General features: G+C 40.4%; 1 protein-coding gene across 4 annotated transcripts in view; it reads left to right on the forward strand.

The window, feature by feature from the left end:
- Positions 1 to 20,612, forward strand: part of GDA (guanine deaminase) — a 117,398-nt gene that overhangs the window by 58,622 nt on the left and 38,164 nt on the right. For all 4 annotated transcript variants that reach the window (XM_017506382.1, XM_017506381.2, XM_037730609.1 and 1 more), the window contains 4 exons: positions 7,338 to 7,509; positions 14,958 to 15,045; positions 17,241 to 17,346; positions 18,863 to 18,890. In XM_017506382.1, the coding sequence (XP_017361871.1) occupies positions 7,338 to 7,509; positions 14,958 to 15,045; positions 17,241 to 17,346; positions 18,863 to 18,890 (394 nt within the window). The remainder of the gene's footprint in view (positions 1 to 7,337; positions 7,510 to 14,957; positions 15,046 to 17,240; positions 17,347 to 18,862; positions 18,891 to 20,612) is intronic.

The following is a 20,612-nucleotide window of genomic DNA, read 5'->3' on the forward strand; positions in this document are numbered from 1 at the left end:
GAGAAAAGCCAGATGTAGGTGATGGGGAGGAAGGCAGCAAATCACACTGCCACATGTGTTCCTATGCAACAATTTTGCACGTTCTTCACATGTACCCCAAACCTAAAATGCAATAAAACAAATAAATGGGGAAAAAAAATTTGTAGAAGCCCAAAGTCTTTAAATAAAAATTATATTTGAAATGCAAAGAGATTCTTATATCAAGCACACAAGTTATGTGCAGTTGAATTTAAGTCACGATTAAAGTACTGTAAAAGGATGTCTCAGACAGCTTTTAATAGACTTGGCCCAGTACACAGTGTACCTACAGGTCTACCTGAGTACTGTGTGGATGTTTTAAAAAGGAAAATCACAACTGGAGTACCATGGACAGTGCTATGGAGTGAATCAGACGGTGGCCATGGATGGAGAACAGGTTTGCAGGGCCAGGATTAGGATGAGGGAAGTAGGCATTTCCCTCAGGCACAAAATTTAAAGGCAGCGGGGGAAGGGCAAAAACTCAGTAATCAAGACAAATACTTTAAGGCAATATTTTAAAATAAAAGAATTAGTGCATGGCTGGGTGCGGTGCCTCACACCTGTAATCCCAGCACTTTGGGAAGCTGAGGCAGGCAGATCACTTGAGGTCAGGAGTTCAGGACCAGCCTGGCCAACATGGTGAGACTCTGTCTCTACTAAAAATATAAAAATTAGCTGAATGAGGTGGCAGGACCTGTAATCCCAGCTGCTTGGGAGGCTGAGGCAGGAGAATCGCTTGAACCCGGGAGGTGGAGGTTGCAGTGAGCTGAGATCACGCCATTGCACTCCAGAGAGTGACACTCCGTCTCAAAAAAAAATTAATGCAAAAACTCATGAAGGTCAAAATACCAACATTTTAAATAAAGACAGGATGTTGTTTGTTTTACAGCCATGCTTCTTTCTATGCAATGGAACTGTCACTTTCAAATAACCTGGATTCCCAGGCCCATGGGTCTATTACTTTATGGGTAGGGCAGGTTGATGAGGGCGATGATGGTTTGGGCAATTCACACATGTATTGATACACACCTATATTGTGTTTTGATTTTAACACTTTATTCATGTTTTCCATTTGGTGAAAAGATGGGTGGTTCTGATAAGCGTATATAGGAATATATATATATATATGTGTGTGTGTATATATATATATATGTATGTATGTGTATATATATATGTGTATATATATATATATATATATATATGTATGTATATGTATACATGTTTGGTCAGGTTATGATATGGCTTGGCCAGCACTGCAGATCTGTAATATCTCAGGGAAGTTGAGATTCTTTGAGGAAATTATGGTGCTGATTAAGTAACGCGAGAAGAGGAAAGCTGTAAAGAAGGGAGAAAGGAGAGCTTTTTTACCTTTTGCCGCAGCCTCCGTGTCTCTTCTCTGCTTTGCCTGCAGCTGGGCTTTTAGTAGCTACAATTTAGTTGTAAGTGATGTTGTGAGCGGAGAACTGAGTTTGAATCTGGCTGAGCCACCGACAAATTGCAAGTTGAAAATAAACTTGCCATCCCAGTTCTTCCTTTTGTTCTCTCTGTAAAATGAATAGATGGGCTCACTGACCTCTAATCTCGTGTGCACTCATATTCCATGCTTCTGTGTGTACCGATGTTATCACATAAATATATATTACTTATATATAAATCCTGGACTATAACCTTTATTCTGGGAATCTTTCTATTAATAATCATTTCACAATGCTTCCCATTTCCTAAAAAGGATTGTAACTTTTCTGGGTTAAAAAAAAAAAAAATCACACTTCAGATGCAATAAATCCTTGCGCTTCTGTTGCCTCTGAAGACTTTGTACTCTGAATCATCTTTCACTCTCATCTCAGCTACGACAAACGTGCTCATTTCCCTACGTGAAAAACACGCAGTGACTTGAACTCTTCTGCATCCTAACTTTCACTACCAAATGTTTTAAAAGGGAGCTCTCCGTCTGCACAGGACTTTCTCAAACACCATGGTTTAGCACTTAGTGCAGTAACCAAAGCATGCTAGAGACTCGGTGAGTGTGTTTTAAATGAAGAACTAAATCCTTCCGAGACTGGGTGTCTCCCCTGTTGATTGCACTGGGGTCTCGACTTATTCCTGAGGCCACACATTTTTGACCTTTGCAGTTTTTGGCACCGATCACTGTGCCCTGCCCCTTCTTGACTGTCCTTTCCTTACTGTCCCTGACACCTCTCCATCCTGGGTTCCCTCTATCCTCCTGACAGTAACTCTGCCAAGATTGATCTGATCTTCTCTTGCTCAGTCTGACTCCTGAGTGGAAGGTGCTGTGTAAGATTTTGATTTGTTCTTTCTTCCACAGAGATCTCTGGCATCGCCAACTTCTAGTGTTACCTGTATAGAGAGGACCCTCAAATCTGAATCCTTTCTTTAACTCTTATGTGACCTCTTGTCCCACATCCCCAGTTACTTCTTGGACAGTTGGAGGTCACACTTTGACACTAGGTTTAGTGTGGCATCATAACCCTCTCTCCCTAAAAAACAGACTTTCCTTCTAGATTCTCTGTTCTTTATGTCATATGGTCAGGTTCATGTGCTCAAAAACTTACAGCCAGGTGCACTGGCTCACGCCTGTAATCCCAGCACTTTGGGAGGCCGAGGCAGACAAATCACCTGAGGTCAGCAGTTCAATACCAGCCTGGCCACCATGGTGAAACCCTGTCTCTATTAAAATTCAAAAAAATTAACTGGGCATGGTGGTGGGTGCCTGTAATCCCAGCTACTTGGGAGGCTGAGGCAGGAGAATTGCTTGACCTGGGAGGCAGAGGTTGCTGTGAGCCAAGATTTTGCCATTGCACTCCAGCCTGGGCAACAAGAGCAAAACTTCATCTCAAACCAAAAAAGAAAAGAAAAGAAAAGAAAACAAAAAATACACAAAACTTACTTGCTGTGACTGACTTCTCTCTTTTGTTTCTTAGAGCTAATAAAAGATAAAGTTTTTTTTCTCGTATTCATGCTTTTCCTTTCTGTATCCATCACCATGGTTTTTATTTAAAAACCTCTGTATTTGAGACTGCAGAGTCACTTGACACATGGCCACCATCCCCAGATTCATCATCCTAAACCCTAAGCTCAATATGTCATAGTCTGCCAATAAAAAACAAAACACAAACACATATTCTCATAATTCCCTTTGTCTTAGCTCCCTAATAACACATGTGTGTTAATTCACTAAATTGAGTATTCAAGACCCTTTAAAAAACTTTTTTTTGCTTTTTATGGAAGACCAGCTCCCAATATAACAACGTGGATTCAAGATCTCTCAAAGTGATCGAGTGGTCAGTGAAAAATAAAAAAAAGACAAAGAAACAGTTTTCCTTAAAGCTGGGCCCAGGGGAGACACCACATAATGCTGCTCTGTGGATGTCTACAATTTCCCTGAAAACCTCAGTTTTTTATTAGGCTCTTTTCATAAGGGAGGAGGATTGAGGCCACACAGCATTGCAGTGATGATCATACAAAAAGAATACCTTTGCCAAACTGGTGCACAACGATCCCAATGTCAGCATAGAAACCATACACCTTAGCAAGAATAGAGGTTAAATGTAAACTTATAATCATCAGCAAGAAACGCCTTGGGCTCGCAGCTGCAGGGGGAAAAGGATCTGACACAGGACAGCCAGCCTGACCACAAAACTGCAGGAGGAGGGGGGCCTCCATACAGGCCTGGAGGAGCGGCGGGAGAAGAAAGACTTTTACATCCTTATCTCCACCACAGAGGTTTCTCTCTAAAGAGACACCCATCATGCGTCCATTTATAGGCTCTCCATAAGGGTCGCATTCCCTTTCTAGGGCCATAATTAATATGCCTTTCCTGAGAAAGGAATCTAGGTAATAAGCCTCTCCATTACATGTCCGTTTATAGGCTCTCTGCAATGAGAAGCTTATTACGTGCTGTCATCTCTCTCAGTCAGGCTATGTGGTTTGTCCATTTCACAGAGTTCCTGTTTTTCCAAGAGCAGCTCAGCAGAGCCAAAGTTACAAGTTACAGCTCAGCTTTTCACATTATTCTTCATTTTCTCAAATGTAATCGATACCGTAAGTAACAAGCATCACAAAGCAAATAACTCATTTCAGGGAAACCAAATTCTAAGAGAATTCACAGGTTTAAAATCAACAACAATTTTTTCTTGTTATTTCAGATAGCTTGGGTTTTGCCAATTCTTCCAGAAGCTTGGGGTTGCTCAGTCATCACCGAGGGGTCCACAGTGTTTCCAGCAGCTTTTAGGGACAGTCTTTATGCAGCAAAATGCAGAGATCTCAGATACATTATTTGATAAGTTTTGACAAATACGTGTATACTCACATGACCAGCACACCAATCAAGATGTAAAACATTGTTATCCTAGAAAGTTCCAGTCTCTACAGCCCTTCATAGGCAGATACCGTTTTCTCTCACATAGATTACTTTTGACTGTTTCTGGACATCATATGAATAGAATAGCTCAATATGTACTCTTTTGTGTATGGATTCTTCTATTCAATATAATCTTTTTGACATTTGTTCATATTGTTGTGTATATCAGTTCCAGTATTACATTGAACCACAGTTTGTTTATCCATATTTTCTTGTGGTGGATATTTACATTGCTTCCAATTTGGGGCTAGTATGCATACAACGTCTATGAACATTCTCGTAAAATTCTTTTTGTAAACCTATGTTTTATTTCACTTGGGTAAATAGAAGTGAAATTGTTCTCTAAGACTTTTTATGTCTGACCAGATCTACCTCTCAATTTCCTCCTCTTTCTCCTTTGCTGTCCTCCTCCTCTTTTTTTTCTTCTTCTCCTCTTCCTCCTCCTCCTCCACCTTCTCCTTCTCCTTTTCCTTCTCTTCCTCCTCCTCCTTCTTTGTCTTCTTCCTCTTCCTCCTCCCCTTCCTCTCCCTCTTCCTCCTCTTCTTCCTCTTCCCCTTTTTCTTTCTCCTCCTTTTTCTTCCTCCTCCTTGATCTCTCTCTCCCTCATTCACCCCTAATCTCCTCAACTAGATTATAAAGTCTTTGAGGACAGTATGCCTTATTCTTCCCTGGAGTCTCCGCAGGGCTTGGCAAAATTTCTTAAACAAAGTAGACATTTGGGAAATATTATTTGGTTAAACAATGTAACTGCATGAAGTTTCACTGCCATTCCATTTTATGATGGGGGAGAAAGCAAAGGCCTGAAGGACTGACACTGTGGAGAGGTCAGTGACTGATGATACCTGAGAGAAATCCATATTCCACCCTCCCTTTCTGAGGGCTTCCCACATTATAGGCCCACTTAATGCTCCTTCTTGCTGTCCTTAAATGTTGTCATTCTCCTTTATTTCCATAGTTAATGAATTAACAATTCCATCGCATGGAACATAGTTACCAAGAGTACTGAGCCTACAGACAAACTGCCTGGGTTTGAATCTCAGCTTCAAAGCTGGCTAGTTAACAGTTACTTTTTTTCAAGTTACTTCAGCTTTAGCTTACCCTTACGTAATGGAGGGTAACAGTACTCTTATACTTTGTAAGTCTCTTGTGAGCATTACGTAATCATCATCATCAATAACATTTATTGATGTTTTCCATTATCTAGGCATTTTTCTTATATACTCTACATCCTCATGACAGCCCTATGATGTTACTACTACCTCCATTTTACATAAGGGGAAACTGAGTCACACATAATTTTTTTTTTCACCAAGCTGGAGTGCAGGGGCATGATCACGGCTGACTGCAACCTCCACCTCCCGGGTTCAAGTGATTCTCCTGTCTCAGCCTCCCAAGTAGTTGGAACTACAAGTGTGTGCTACCACGCCGGCTAGTTTTTTGTATTTTAGTAGAGTTGGGGTTTCACCATGTTGGCCAGGATGGTCTCAATCTCCTGACCTCATAATCCACCCACTTAGGCCTCCCAAAGTGCTGGGATTACAGGCATGAGCCACCTTGCTCAGCCAAGATTTTTTTTTTTAAGTAATATGTCTAATATCTAACTGCTGAGTTATGGTGAAACCTGATTTCAGATCTAAGCCAAAACCAGAATGTGTATAGTTAACCCAACTGCTGCCCACGGGTGAGACGATGTACCTAGAATGCTGTGCTAGTGCTAGTGAATGTGCGTATTCAGGAAACATTAGCTGCTGTCACCATCATTATTATGATAATTAACTACAAAAAAGCTAGTCTTTCCCATGTGAAATAGAGGCTTTCTTGTAGTCAGACAAAATCAAGATGACCACTGAGTTTGCCATTCCTTGCTCTTGTTTTAAAATAAAGCATTTAGAGTCACTCATGATGTTGTTTGGCTTATAGTTAGGTGGTATGTATACATTTGATTTGATAGCATGAGGAATTCCTTGTGATGTCAGGCTTCAAGTTCAAGTTGCTTATGTGATTTTTACCTAGGCTAATGGTGGCAGTAGAGCATCCCGTCTTTTGGCAAATATCTGTTTGGATGAGGTTGGACACTTAATAGTGACTGGTAAACTGGATTAGTTCTTTAGAAAAGCTTTAAGTGTCTGTCAGCACCGGGCTGCCTCGATTCTGTGGGTAGTGCCTCTGAAAACTTTCCAGAACTTTCTAATTTTAAAAATTAATAGAAATATAGATAGTAATTGTTGGATCAGGGTGGCAGAATTGGTGATCAGAAGTATCCTGAGCATGGTTGTCACAGCATCGTAACTCCCTCTTCAGAGTTATGTGACCACCACTGCCCACTTGTGGTCCATCTCCTAACATTGCCTGTCCCTAACCAGCTTGCTCTTGCTGCTTCTATTTCAGAACTCAGTCTCTATAACACGTGGGAAAAGACTAGGTTTCTTGTAGTCAGACAAGATGAAGATGACTGCAGAGTCTAAAATTGCATAAAATTGCAGCCAGTCTGTTTCTCATCTCCAGTTGCCCTGAGTGACTCAGGTGCACATTCCTCAGCATGACTCTGAGGTTTTAAAGACCTCTTCTTCCTTCTTGCTGTCTGACCTACAACCATCAGTTGTGGGAACAAAGTCATAGGATTCAATCAGAGCTTCCCTCCTGTCTTGTGCCTCCACTGCTTTGCTTCTGCGCAGTGCTGTGTTTTTCCCTCCCTTCGTCACCACTGGTTAACCCCCCACTAACTATTCCAACTTAGGAGCTATATCTCTCCTAGCAGAGCTTCATTTTTATGTCCTGGCCTTTAAATGATTGGAGAATTTACAGTTGTCTGATTGTATCACCTATAAACCTGTATGGGGTGAACAGTGGAATCATGCTTGAGAGAAAATGTGATTTTAAAATATGGAAAATAGCTGAAGATACTGTTAAATACTTTTTCTCTCATCTTAATTTCCAGTGAGTTCTTCATGCCTGGGCTGGTTGATACACATATCCATGCCTCTCAGTATTCCTTTTCTGGAAGTAATGTAGACCAGCCACTCTTGGATTGGCTGACCAAGTACACATTTCCTACAGAACACAGATTCCAGAACATCGACTTTGCAGAAGAAGTATATACCAGAGTTGTCGTAAGTATCTTGTGTGTGAGTATGGTATTCTGTTTGGTCATCTGTAGAACCATCAGTTTCCTGGGACAGATTTAAGTTATAAAGCTTAGGCAGTTAAGCCTAAGATGGGCCTTAGAGAATTTTAAAGTTTTTTTCTTTTTCACAGCCCAGTGAGTTTGTGACCACCTCACCTACACAGCTAGTCAGTGGCAAGGAGAAAATTTGAATCCAAGTTTCCAAATCCCCAGTCTGGTGGGTTTACATTACGCTTTTCCTTCCTGTGTTTTACTTTACCAAATTTGGGCTTAATGAATATGTGTGTTTCCCTACTCCTGCCAATCCATAATGCTGTTCAAAGGAACATATGGATTCGTTATGTGACCTTTGCAAAGTTATGTGACTCACTTTTCCCATCTGTAAAAAATAGAGATCATGATAGTACCTATTTCACAGGATTCTCATGATAACTAAGCAAGTTAATATTTGTGAAGTTCTTCGAATAGTGCCTGGCACATGGTTAGAGCTCTGTTTGTTTGCTTCAAAACTACCCAAGGAAGTTTAAAATTAAAAATTTAAATTACTGTTAGAAGGGATATCATGCTATTCTGGGAGTTTTGCAAGGAAGGAAAATACAACGGTCCCATATTGCATGGCACGTGAGAACACATTCTCACGTGCCATGCAATATGGGACCGTTGTATTTTGAGCACTGACACCGCTGGAGGGAACTCTGGGGCTAGTACAGTCATTGAAAAGTGGCAGTAGTGTGTGCCAGCCATATGTTGAAAGCTCTGAAAGTGTCCTTCCTTCTCTTCTTTCAGGAAAATCAGTTCCTTTCTTTATACTCCATCCTATGCCCAGAATCATAATCCATTCAGGAATCAGAAACAGTTTCTGCAGTAAGGAGCTGAAGCACAAATGCCTTCTTATCTGGCCACTACGTCTTGGTGTTCAGCGCACTTGGTCTGAACACTCATGGATTTTTGTTGGGCCCATTGATGATTTTCCTCCTAAGGGTTCACTGCATGCAGTGGTGGCGGTATTACAGGCCCTCCACATCAACTGACCTAACCATCTTGCCAGTTTTTTTGGTCTGGCATAATTCCAGTCTTAAAGAGTAAAAGCAAGTGCTAACATTTATACACTTGCCTCACGTAATTATAAATTCAGTGCAATTGTGGATCTTACATATTTAGCATGCACCACATGACATTAGAAAAGCTGAGAAGGACTAAAGCGGTGTATAAAGTAGCTGGCGCATTGTGCTAATGAATGGTGTTAACCACACCAAATCTTTATTCTCAAAATTTATTTATACCTCACATTGTTCTAAAAACGATGTGAGATAGCTTAAAATTGCGTAGTATACAACAAAAGAAAATGAGTCATGAAATCAAGGCAAAGAAAAAAAGCGGGGAGGAAAACCAAACTAAAATCAAGAAACCAATGTCTACTGTGGGGGTCCATGCACTTGTTAGTCGTGAATTTGACTTTACATTTCAGAAACTGACCCAGAAAGAGAAATCAGCTATGAAATCTACACTGCCTTTACAATTTTAAAAAACACATTTTTTAAGATAAAGCATATTTTTTCCCCTACTCCAGCTGCCTTTTTTTTTTTTTTTTTCTGAGATGAAGTTTCGCTTTGGTTGCCTAGGTTGGAATGTAGTGGTGCGACCTTGGCTCTCCGCAACCTCCACCTCCCAAATTCAAGTGATTCTCCTGCCTCAGCCTCCTGAGTAGCTGGGATTACAAGCACCCACCAGCTCGCCTGGCTAATTTTTGTATTTTTAGTAGAGACGGGGTTTTGCCATGTTGGCCAAGCTTGTCTCGAACTCCCGACCTCAGGTGATCCACCCGCCTTGGCCTCCCAAAGTGCTGGGATTACAGGCGTGAACCACCATGCCCAGCCCAAAATACATATTGTAAAGATGCTATATTATCAAAAAGTCCAGATAGATAATTTTTTTATGTTTAGAGAGAGAGAATATCAAGGACTGTATATTTTCCAGGCAATACCCCATATAAATGATTTCTTACATCAGAGATTTAAGTATTTGATGTTGGGCTGGGCACGGAGGTGGTTTAAGTATTTGATGTCAGGCCTGTAATCCCAGCAATTTGGGAGGCCAAGGGGGGTGAATCACCTGAGGTCCGGAGTTCGAGACCAGCCTGGCCAACATGAAGAAACCCTGTCTCTACTAAAAATACAAAAATTAGCTGGGCATGGTGGTATATGCCTGTAATCTCAGCTACTTGGGAGGCTGAGGCATGAGAATGCTTGAACCTGGGAAGGGGAGGTTGCAGTGAGCCACGATCAGGCCACTGCACTCCAGTCTGGGCAACAGAGTGAGACTCTGTCTAAAAAAAAAAAAAAAAGAATTGCAGAGTACATATCCTGTTGCTTATGTTTCTGATAATGAATGAGTGGGCCCACAAACTTAAGTAGGAGATGCTGAGGGTATGGCTGAAACCTGTTTAAAGGTCAACATCGAGATGTGTTAACTAGACGTGTAGCCTACTCAGTGGGCTGAGCTCAGTGGGAATAAACAGGAGTAGCTTTGGGTTTCCTCCTCCCTTCCTTCTTCCCTTTCTCAGGGCTCTCCCTGTCCTGTCCCTTTACTGTAGTTAGGGCAGTTCCTGAATTTTCTAGCGTTTTTAGTTCATTCTTGTTGAAAGAAAAGCTTTAGGCAATTAAATTAGTGTGTGGCTGGGTGTGGTGGCTCACGCCTGTAATCCCAGCATTTTGGAAGGCTGAGGCGGGCAGATCATCAGAGGTCAGGAGTTCAACACCAGCCTGGCCAACATGGTAAAACCCCACCTCTTCTAAAAAAATATGAAAATTAGCCAGGCATGATGGTGGGTGCCTGTAATCCCAGCCACTCAGGGGGCTGAGGCAGGAGAATTGCTTGAACCTGGGAGGCGGAGGTTGCAGTGAGTCAAGATTGTGCCATTAGACTCCCACCTGGGGAGTGTAAGACTCCATCTCAAAAATAATAATAATTTAACTGTGAGCTTTGCTTTTTATTTTGCTACTTGGACACTGTCTTCATTCATTTTTCATTTTGTTGGAATATATCCTCTGACAATTCTTTCCAATCAAATGGGTGATAAACATTCTAAAACCTAGAATTATCAAAAATAGCTTTACTTTTTTTTTTTTTTTTTTGATTCTTGAACAGGCCTTAACTGTAGAGAGAATTCTATTTAAAATTATTTATCTATCAGCATCCAATGTGCTGACGTCAATCTGATTCTCATTTCTTTCTGGTTAATTTTCTGGCCTTTGAGATTTTTCCTTCATTCCTGATATTCTGAAATTATAATTGTTGATCTCAATTCATTCTCAGTTTAATTCTTCAGTCCATTCTCTTTAATACATAGTTCTTTCAATAAGAGAACTCCTGTCTTCCTTCTGTTCTAGGAATTCTGTTATTTCTTTTTCTCTTTCTGAGTACATTCCTCTCTCCAATCTATTCTCGCTTTTGATAATTACTATTAGAAAAATGTTGAAACTTCCGGTTCTTTTTTCATGTCTCTGAACTTTTCTTTCATACTACATTCTTAGGAAATGGTATGGCCCAATTTTATAAAATCGTTAATTCACTCTTACTATTTATAATAACCTGCTCCTCTTTCAAAGATACAATATCCTGTCCTATTTGTTGAAGGATGCTAATTTTAGTTCATTTTATGTCTCTTGTTTTAGTAATTCTGATTCTTCAGGAGTTCATTCAGTAAATATTTACTGAGCACATCCTAGGACCCTATACTTTTCTAGTCGTTGGAGATTAAATTTGGTACCTTTGTCATGGTGTTGGCTTTTCACCCAGATTTGTAATGGAGAGCTCATCTTTGTCTGTAACTAACAGGTTCTAAACATCTCTACTGGCAGCCAGATCTTTTTTGTATGTGAAAATTGTCTTAAAATTTGGAAAAATTGACATAAAAATCCAGGTTTCCAAACTCTTTTGACTTTTGGGACTAACCAATGTTACTGAATCCTCATTTACTTTTTTAAAAGAATTGACTGGGCTAGGTGCAGTGGTTCATGCCTGTAATCCCAACAACTTTGGGAGTCTGAGGGCAAGAGGATCACTTGAGGCCATGAGTTCAAGACCAACTTGGGCAACATAGGAAGGGCCTGTCTGAGAAAAAATTAGCTAGGTGTGGTAGCATGCATCAGTAGTCCCAGCTACTTGGGAGGCTGAGGAGGAAGGGTCTCTTGAGCCCAAGAATTCAAGATTACAGTGAGCTGTGATGTATGACAGCACCACTGCATCCCAGAGCAACACCCTGTCAAAAACCAAAACCCAAAATAACAACAGCAAAAATGTAACACACGGGATCTGATTAGAGGCTGCTGTCTAAGGCATGGCATGTTCCTCCCTGTTATCTTAACTCAAAACTGTTTTGATCCTGCAGACACTTGAGCTTCTGGTGTCTGTGCTAGTCAAGAAAACCCTCTGATTTCACAAAGGAGGGAACATGGAATGTAAGCAACTTTCTCAAGGTCACATAGCTAATAACAGGCAAAATGTAAGCAAGAGCGACTATCCGGAAGGTTTTCCTCTGGACTTTAAAAGCCTGTAATCCCAGCACTTTGGGAGGCTGAGGCGGGTGGATCACGAGGTCAAGAGATCGAGACCATCCTGGTCAACATGGTGAAACCCCGTCTTTACTAAAAATACAAAAAATTAGCTGGGCATGGTGACGTGTGCCTGTAATCCCAGCTACTCAGGAGGCTGAGGCAGGAGAATTGCCTGAACCCAGGAGGCAGAGGTTGCGGTGAGATCATGCCATTGCACTCCACCCTGGGTAACAAGAGTGAAACTCCATCTCAAAAAAAAAAAAAAGCTTCTGCTAATGACATGCCCCAACGTACTCAATCCACTAGTCCTTTTTCCAAGTGTTTACCCAGATCAGGCAATATCAGTTCCATTTTCTTTCTTGAAGATCTTCTCACCTCCTCTCATTCTCTTGTTTCTGATCAGCATTCTCTCTGGAAGTACTGTAACCTTGGCATTCTCTTTGCCTCTTTCCTGTGTTTAATGCTCACTCCCTGGATCCAGGAATTACTTTTCTTTAGATTACTCTCGTGTTTTACTAGAAGACAGTTTCTAAAAGCTTCCTAGGAAAGAGTTCATGGAGAGTAAAATTTTCAAGCCATTCAGTATCTAATAATATTTCTATGCTGCCTTTACACTTGATTGATAATTTACCAGAGTATAAAATTCGGTGTTAAAAATAACCCCTGGCTGGGTGTGGTGGCTCACACCTATAATCCCAGCACTTTGGGAGGCTGAGGCAGGCGGATCACGAGATCAACAGATCGAGACCATCCTGGCTAACACGGTGAAACCCCGTCTCTACTAAAAATACAAAATATTAGCTGGGCGTGATAGCAGGTGCCTGTAATCCCAACTAGTCGGGAGGTTAAGGGAAGAGAATCGCTTGAACCTAGGAGACAGAGGTTGCAGGGAGCCACTGCACTCCAGCCTGGGCGACAAAGCAAGACTCCTTAAAAACAACAACAACAAAAAAACCCCCAAAAACCTCAAAAACTCCTATTGCGATAAACAACTTCTGTGTACTTGTGGGTAGACCTGCCTTTTAATTGCTAAAACATGAGCATTGCAATGTTTTTGCAAATAGTTAAGTGTCTGTGTGTCACTATGGCCCTTAGAAAATTTTCTGAAGTACTTAGAAAAGAGAAAACCATCTAATAGAGTGTTTTCTATTTTCTAAGTACTTTGATTATTTACTTACAATTTTTGGTTACAGAATGATATATATGAGTTGAATTTCAAGGCATTGTTCTGCTTCCAGCACTGTTAGTGAGAAATCCAGTGTCATTTTGAGTTTTGTCATTTATCTGTGACCGGTTTTTTTCCTTTACTTACAAAGACTTAATGTCTCACAATTATATGCCTTACTTTGGGTTCTCTTTTTATTATTCACTGTGCTGAGAATTCTATGAGGATTTTAATTTTGGAGAGGAATATTATTTCTCAAATATTTTTGTTCCTTCCATTTATTAAATTATTTTAAGATTTCTTATTCTACATGTTGAACTGTCTCATTGAGCCTAATTTTCTTATCTTCTCACCTTTGATTTTCATCTTTTCCTTTTCCTGAGAAACTGTCTTGGAATTTATCCTACAACCCTCCCATTGGCTTCCACATTTCAGTTATAATATTTTTACTTTTGGAGAGCTCTTGTTCTCTGATTTTCATAGCATTCTGTTCTTGTTTTGTGGGTGCAATAGTGTCTTTTATTTCTCTGAGCATGAGAGTCACAGTGGGTTGGTTTTTTTTTTTTAAACAGGGCTTTCTTCTGATCTTATAGATTATGTTTTCTCTAAGATTTTTTCCAGATTCTTTCTCCCCCTCCTTATCTTTTTGATAATAGATTCCCTCCAGTGTCTATCAGACCCTGGACATACATTCGTACTGTGATGCTCTAAGGTGCTGATTGGAATATCTGGGTGGAGGTAGCACTTGTTGATGGTAACTTCATTATACGATGAGTAGTGAAGGCAGTGAATTTGGGTTGCAAACGTCATTGTGAAGACGTCTTTGTTTTAGAGCCATTCATTTCCTCTAGAAAAGAATCCCTTAGTCCTCTGCCAAGAGTTGTGGGAGGAATACATGTAGCATTCTGGGGAAAATAACAGAGTGCCCTTGAGGTCAGCCAGATTTTCTCTTAAACCTCTGCTCTACCATGTGTTTGGGGGCTTGTAGCCTTTAAATACTATCCAGGTTCTTCAAAGAGTAAATCTCTTCTACAAGGAACAGGTTGGGGTGGTTGGCTGATTTCAACAAGGTTCCTGCCAGGGTTTAATCATACCCATAAAGACTTCCAGCCAATCCCCTGCTAAGATCCACACACTTCTCTCCTTGTTTCCACGTTGCTCCCAGGTTCTTGTCCATGTTTTTTGTCTTCCAAGAAGATGTTGAAATGTTTTCTCTGCTTTTGTCTCTCCTCTCATGTTCTTCTTGTGGGTTAATAGCGTTTGTACTCCTTTACTGTTATGTGGGTTGTAATTTGCAAAGGAAAGGAGATAGAGATAATGTGATCAGCCTTCCAGGTTGAGCTAAAAGTCTGACTGAATATTTTTATTCTGTACTAGAAGAAAAATTTTATTTATATACTCCCAGATGCAATAAAATTTGGATATCCTTATGCAATCCTAAGAAAGAAGGAATTCATTAGTATCACATTTTAATGAATTCTGAAGCACAGAACTGTGTGGATCTAGGAAAAATCAGAAGTATCAGCTTCTCCTCCAGCTAATGTTTGGAATATAAATACTTTTACCATTTACCTAACTGTATTCTACATCAAGATGGTATACCTTTAGATAAAAACAGTTTAAAATTAAAAACTAAAATTCTGTTTTCCTCTGGATATACCATGTGACTTTTCTGAGCACACGTGATCCATGGTTTTTGTGATTTATTTTTAGAGGAGAACACTAAAGAATGGAACAACCACAGCTTGTTACTTTGGAACAATTCACACTGACTCATCTCTGCTCCTTGCTGAAATTACAGGTGAGCAAATGAAAGCATGATTTATGGGCACATCAAGCAAAGACAGCCAGACCATCGTGGCAAACAACTTAACACGTACTTGTGGGAAGACCTGCCTTTTAATTGCTAGAACATGAGCATTACATTTTTTTTTACAAGTAATTAAGTGTCTGTTTGTCACTGTGGCCCTTAGAAAATTTTCTAATGTACTTAGAAAGTAGAAAACTATATGATAGAGTGTTTTCTATTTTCTGAGTACTCAGATTATTTACTTAATAATTTTTGGTTACAGAATGATATATATGAGTCTGAATTTTGTGTATTAATTCAGGGCTTTTAAGGGAAACTTCACTAATTCTAGCTGTGGGAACAGTTTCTTATATCAGCAGACACATGGTGAATGTGACTGTTGGCTAGACTTAGCATGTAGCATGTGCTACATGCTAGGAACACAGTGAGGGAAAAAATAGTCTCTGCCCTTGAGGAGCCAGACAGAATACCTACACACATTGATTACTAACTTTAGTAGCATGTATTGTGCTGTTACTAGACGTCTAGCGTGTGCCACTCTGTAAGGATTAGTTCAGTGGCAAACAGCCTTCTGAGCTGGTTACTGATGTCCTCGCGTTACAGATGGATAGACTAATGTTCACAGAAGGTAGGCAACATGCCCAGGGTTGCACAGATAGTAAGAAGAGCTGATTCTGGATTTAGGGTGATGATTCCAAAACTTTTACCCAGCACAGTGCCTGGCACAAAGCAGGTGCCCAATAAATACTGTTGGCTGATACACTGATGCCACTGTTTGCTTATACAAAAGATCTAATGGGTGATGCTGAAAATAAATATTACAGTTTTCGAGAAGGCAAAGAGAACCCAGAACTAGGAAATCTGGGAAGACTTTATGAAAGGGGCCTTTAAACTGGGCTTTGAAGTAAAGACAAGATGAGGAGAGGACCCCCACCATCTTCCAGATAGGGGAAATGACATGGACGCAGGCATGGGAACAGGAAGGTCAATAGTGGATGCAGGGACCGCAGTAGTGTAACTGGAGGAGTGGATTCATCACCTGGGGACGGTGGGAGAAGAAGGTAGGCACATGGGAGGGTTCAGATTGTGGAAGGGCTCAAATATGAACCAAAGATCCAAAAAAGGTTCTGAGTCCAGGTGTGAGTGATGTGATCAAAGCAGTATTTTAAGGAAGATTAATGGCCAGTTATTAAAATGAACTACAGGGGAAAGAGACAAGCAGAAAGGTTTTTAAAAATCTCTTATGACAGAGATGGAGACACTATAAAAACAATTACCATTGTCCCATACAACCTCAACTTTCTTGCGGAAATAGAATTCTTCCACCACTCCTGATGAGGATTAGGCTCTTTAGTGCTGAGAGCTGCAAATGGGACTGAGTAAAATTTCCCACAGATAATATTGACATTCTTTCAGTTGAGAATAGTAGCAGTATGTTGCCTAGATAACCACGTACCTGACACCTTATATATATTATTGCGTGTATTCCTCACAGCCCCACCTGTAGCAGAGAACATTGGACATATATTGGTTTAGACCTTAACCAAATAATATCCACCACTGGGAGTAATCAGAGGAATGAGGAATCAGTTCAAATCTGTCCAACTCCAGTGCCCACGTTCTTATCCCTCAACCATTCTGTGTTTTATCTAGAAGAGGATCATGACAGAGAGAGGGAGAGAGAGATTCAAGGGGTGGTTGTAGAGTAGGAGACAGGAGGGAGATTGTAAATTGGGGGAAAAGAAGGAAGAAAGAGAAGAAACTGAGAGTAGGTACGTCAATGACTAAGAGAGCCTTTCTTTAGGACCCGAAGCTGTTTGCTCCTTTTCCATGTGATAAAATGAGAGCAAAGACTGTAGTGCATTTAATGAAAAGATAGACACACTGTATAAGCAAAGGGGAAAACTAAATAATAACTTAAAAACACCCAATTATTGCCCGACAGCCTGAGAATGGGGATGGTAGTGGGTTAAAGTGATGAATAGAAAACTTGTACTATTTATTGAACATGGTGGGGAGTTTGTGGTGGTTATTGTTCTTAAGTGGTGTGATGGTGGATGATCTTTTACATTTTCATTTATATTTTCCATAATGATTTTAATTTAAAAACAGTTTTAAAAAGTTTAGAAAGAGTACTGTTTCAGAAACAAACATGCCTTCACATTCTTTTTGTGTATGCTTGACAGATAAGTTTGGACAGCGGGCATTTGTGGGCAAAGTTTGCATGGATTTGAATGACAGTGTTCCAGAATACAAGGAGACCACTGAGGAATCGATCAAGGAAACCGAGAGGTAAAAAGCCCATTTGTCTTGATTTGTCTTACAGGTGAGTTCCTGTGCTGCATGATAGAGTTAGAGATGGAAAGAGGAAGCAAGGACTGTTATCCATAACCCAGTTGGGATGTGGACGTAGTGACTCAGAATGTTCTGTTTGGCGCAATGGGTCAGCTGGTCTACGGTGAATTTGATCCAACACTTAGTAATCATTAATGATTTACAAAGAGCTTTCCTTTGTAGTGCCACACTTGATCTTCAGAGAAATCTCCATGAAACATCTGTCTTTTATGATAAGGAAACTGAGTCTGACTCAGGCTAAGTGGCTTGCTCACAGTCATACAGCATTAAGTAGTGGAGCCAGAATTCAAAACCAGGGTCTATGACCCCAAATTAAAACTTGTTTCTGCAATGACACAGATCTCACTTCATAGTCAATGTAAGTAAAGAGAATAAAAGAGAGAGAAACAGAGGGTATGCAAGAATACTTGCTATGGCATATGTTAATTTAAAAATGATGATAGAAGTGAATCATTTGTGAAATAAAATATTATAGAAGAAGTTAGGAAAAATGAGTTACATTTACAGGTTAACAAAAGCATTTTTTAGAAAGTTACCAAAGTAATGTGTGTTTACCTGGTACAGAACTTGGAGAAGCGCAAAAAGGCACAAAGAAGAAAAAAAATTATTTTTTGTAATTAAACCATGTAAAAAAATTACATAATTGGGTATCTTTTATTGTTTTCTCAAGGTGGTATATGCATCCCTCACTATTCTTTCATGCTGCCATGAGAACAGGAAAGTTGTCTGGACGTACGCTGGAATGGTCATAAGATGCTAACATAGAGAGCTAGAATATCACCTCTTAATTTGTATTTTGTTCTGAAACAAAGGAATGCCAGAAGGCTGGAAACTACAACTGCCTAGCCAGGGGAGAAGGAGCCATTTCATAGGCTTTACAGAGGCCACCATCCCTGCAGGCATACTCTGGTGGGATCACCATCCCTCCCATTCCTCACGTACCTCACAACCACCTCTGGCCTGTTCCTTCTACTTTACTTCAATGTTCTTCCCCAAGAGGACTCTGCCTTTGGAAATAAATGGTGATATTGTGGGAACAAGTAGCTTCTAGTTTAGAAGAATTAGAAGTAAAGAGCTTCATGACTTCTAAAAGCCTCCAGGTGCTTAGGACTTCATGACTCTAACATCCATAGAGCATAATGGATTGCAGAATTTCTCCAAACAGCTTGAGCTAGTAGAACAGCTTGAGCGCTGTGGGGATATTTGAGAACAGCACGACTGATGCTAGATGGTAACATTACATTTCCCTGTGATTTTGCACTCCATCTCTGGTTGCAAATAAGAAAGCAGAGTAATTACTACTTGTTAATCTTTAATTAGTGGTGGTAGAACATGTGCAGCATTAAAAATGTTTGCATGAAAATCAGGATATGGAAGAATCATGTGCTTATCTTTTTAAGATGTTTATTTGAAAATGCTCAAGTTTTCTAACCCGTTTATTGCTTTATTTCAGATTTGTGTCAGAAATGCTTCAAAGGAACGTGAGTAACTTTGGTCACAGTTCGCTTTTGAATTGCCTTTGTACTAGTTGTAGGATTCATAACGTTGTTTGAAAGAAATTAGTCTGTGTATGATTGGCTTATTCCATGCATGAAGAAATATTTACTTAGAGCTTGATATGTCACTGTGGACCCATCGATTCAGCTCAGTGAAGTCAGAAGTGTTTAAAAAATTATTTTAAAATATTTAATTGACTAATAAAAATTGTATCCACTCAAGGTGTACAATGTGATGATTTCATATATGTATGCACTATTTAATGGTTATTAGAATCAAATTTGTTAACACATCTGTTCCCACCCACACTGTACACTAGATTCTCAGAACTTGTTCATGCTATAACTGAAAAATGTGTACGCTCTGACCATCATCTTCCCGCATAAGCCAGCAATCCCACTTTTGGGTGTATATCCAAAAGAAGCAAAATCAGCATCTTGAAAAGACACCTGCACCTCTATGTTCATTGCAGCATCACTCAGAATCTCCAAGATACGGAAACAACTAAGTGTCCGAGGATAGATGAATAAAGAAAATGCAGTGTGTATGTATATATACAAACACAATGGAATATTCAACTATAAAAAGGAAGGAAATCCTGGCATTCGTGACAATGTGGGTGAACCTAGAGCCCATTACAATAAGTGAAATAAGCCAGCCACAGAAAGACAGTACTGCATGATCTCACTTATTGGTGAGATCTAAAAAAAGTCAAACTTACAGAAACAGACGTCAGGTGTTTTCGCTTTTTTGGGGCAGCTCTGTGCCTATCCCTCTGTGCTTTGTTTTAAATATGTTTTGAAATCATGAAACATTAGCTGATTTTAGTGGATCTGATTAGACATCATTCACATGCGTGCAAACATCAAGTCTGCTTTATTCTTAAAACGGTGTAGAGTTTTCTTGACTCCCAAACCCCATTCCTGTATGCAACAGAAAAATTAAATTTCGTTGGGCAAGTAAATTGAGTCATAAGTTCACTAAGCTTTCAGTTGATCTAATTTTTATCAGGACAATTTCAGTCACCCCCCTGGTTAGAGTTACTGTCCCAGGGGAGGTTTCCCTTCCTCAGTGGTTTTCCTTACCCACCTCTGGGATCTTCTAATTTTACAGGATTGATTTCTGGGATGCAGGGAGAGGGCTTGATGGGCGTGGGCTGACTGGTGGAACCTGGAAGTTGGGACTGCTTGGCGGCCATTGCAACATTGGCTCTGGCCACTTGTGCCCCTTGGCCTGCTCTGCAACACAGGCAGTGCCCAGCCCTGATGCCTCTGCCACTGGCTGTCTTGGTTCCCCTGTGTGTGACACCTCACATGGCCTGCAGGCACCCCCCCATTGTGGTTCCCTGATGTTGGTGAGCCTTTGGAGACAATGCTGTTCCCTGCCTCCACCCCTAACAGGCTGGCCTGTGGCTCCATCAAGCAATCTTTTAGATTGGCAAGGCTGACCCTTCCCTTACCATCTTTTGAAGCCTGATTGGAAATCATAAGGAATCTTAAAATTTCTTTCAATCTAACATTAGGAGATTTAGATGAAACTTTGTAGATTCTTATCCTCACCACCCCTCTATGAGTCCTTCTCTCCTGCTTGTCCACTCACCTCTGTGACACCAGAGCCAATCCTAAAACTGAAGAATTCTCAGGAAGGCTGTAACCAGCACGCCTCCACAAGATGTATTCATAAAATGGAATAGGCTATCACCTCCC

The sequence above is a fragment of the Cebus imitator genome, unplaced genomic scaffold, assembly GCF_001604975.1.
Source record: "Cebus imitator isolate Cc_AM_T3 unplaced genomic scaffold, Cebus_imitator-1.0 Scaffold355, whole genome shotgun sequence".
Taxonomy (NCBI): domain Eukaryota; kingdom Metazoa; phylum Chordata; class Mammalia; order Primates; family Cebidae; genus Cebus; species Cebus imitator.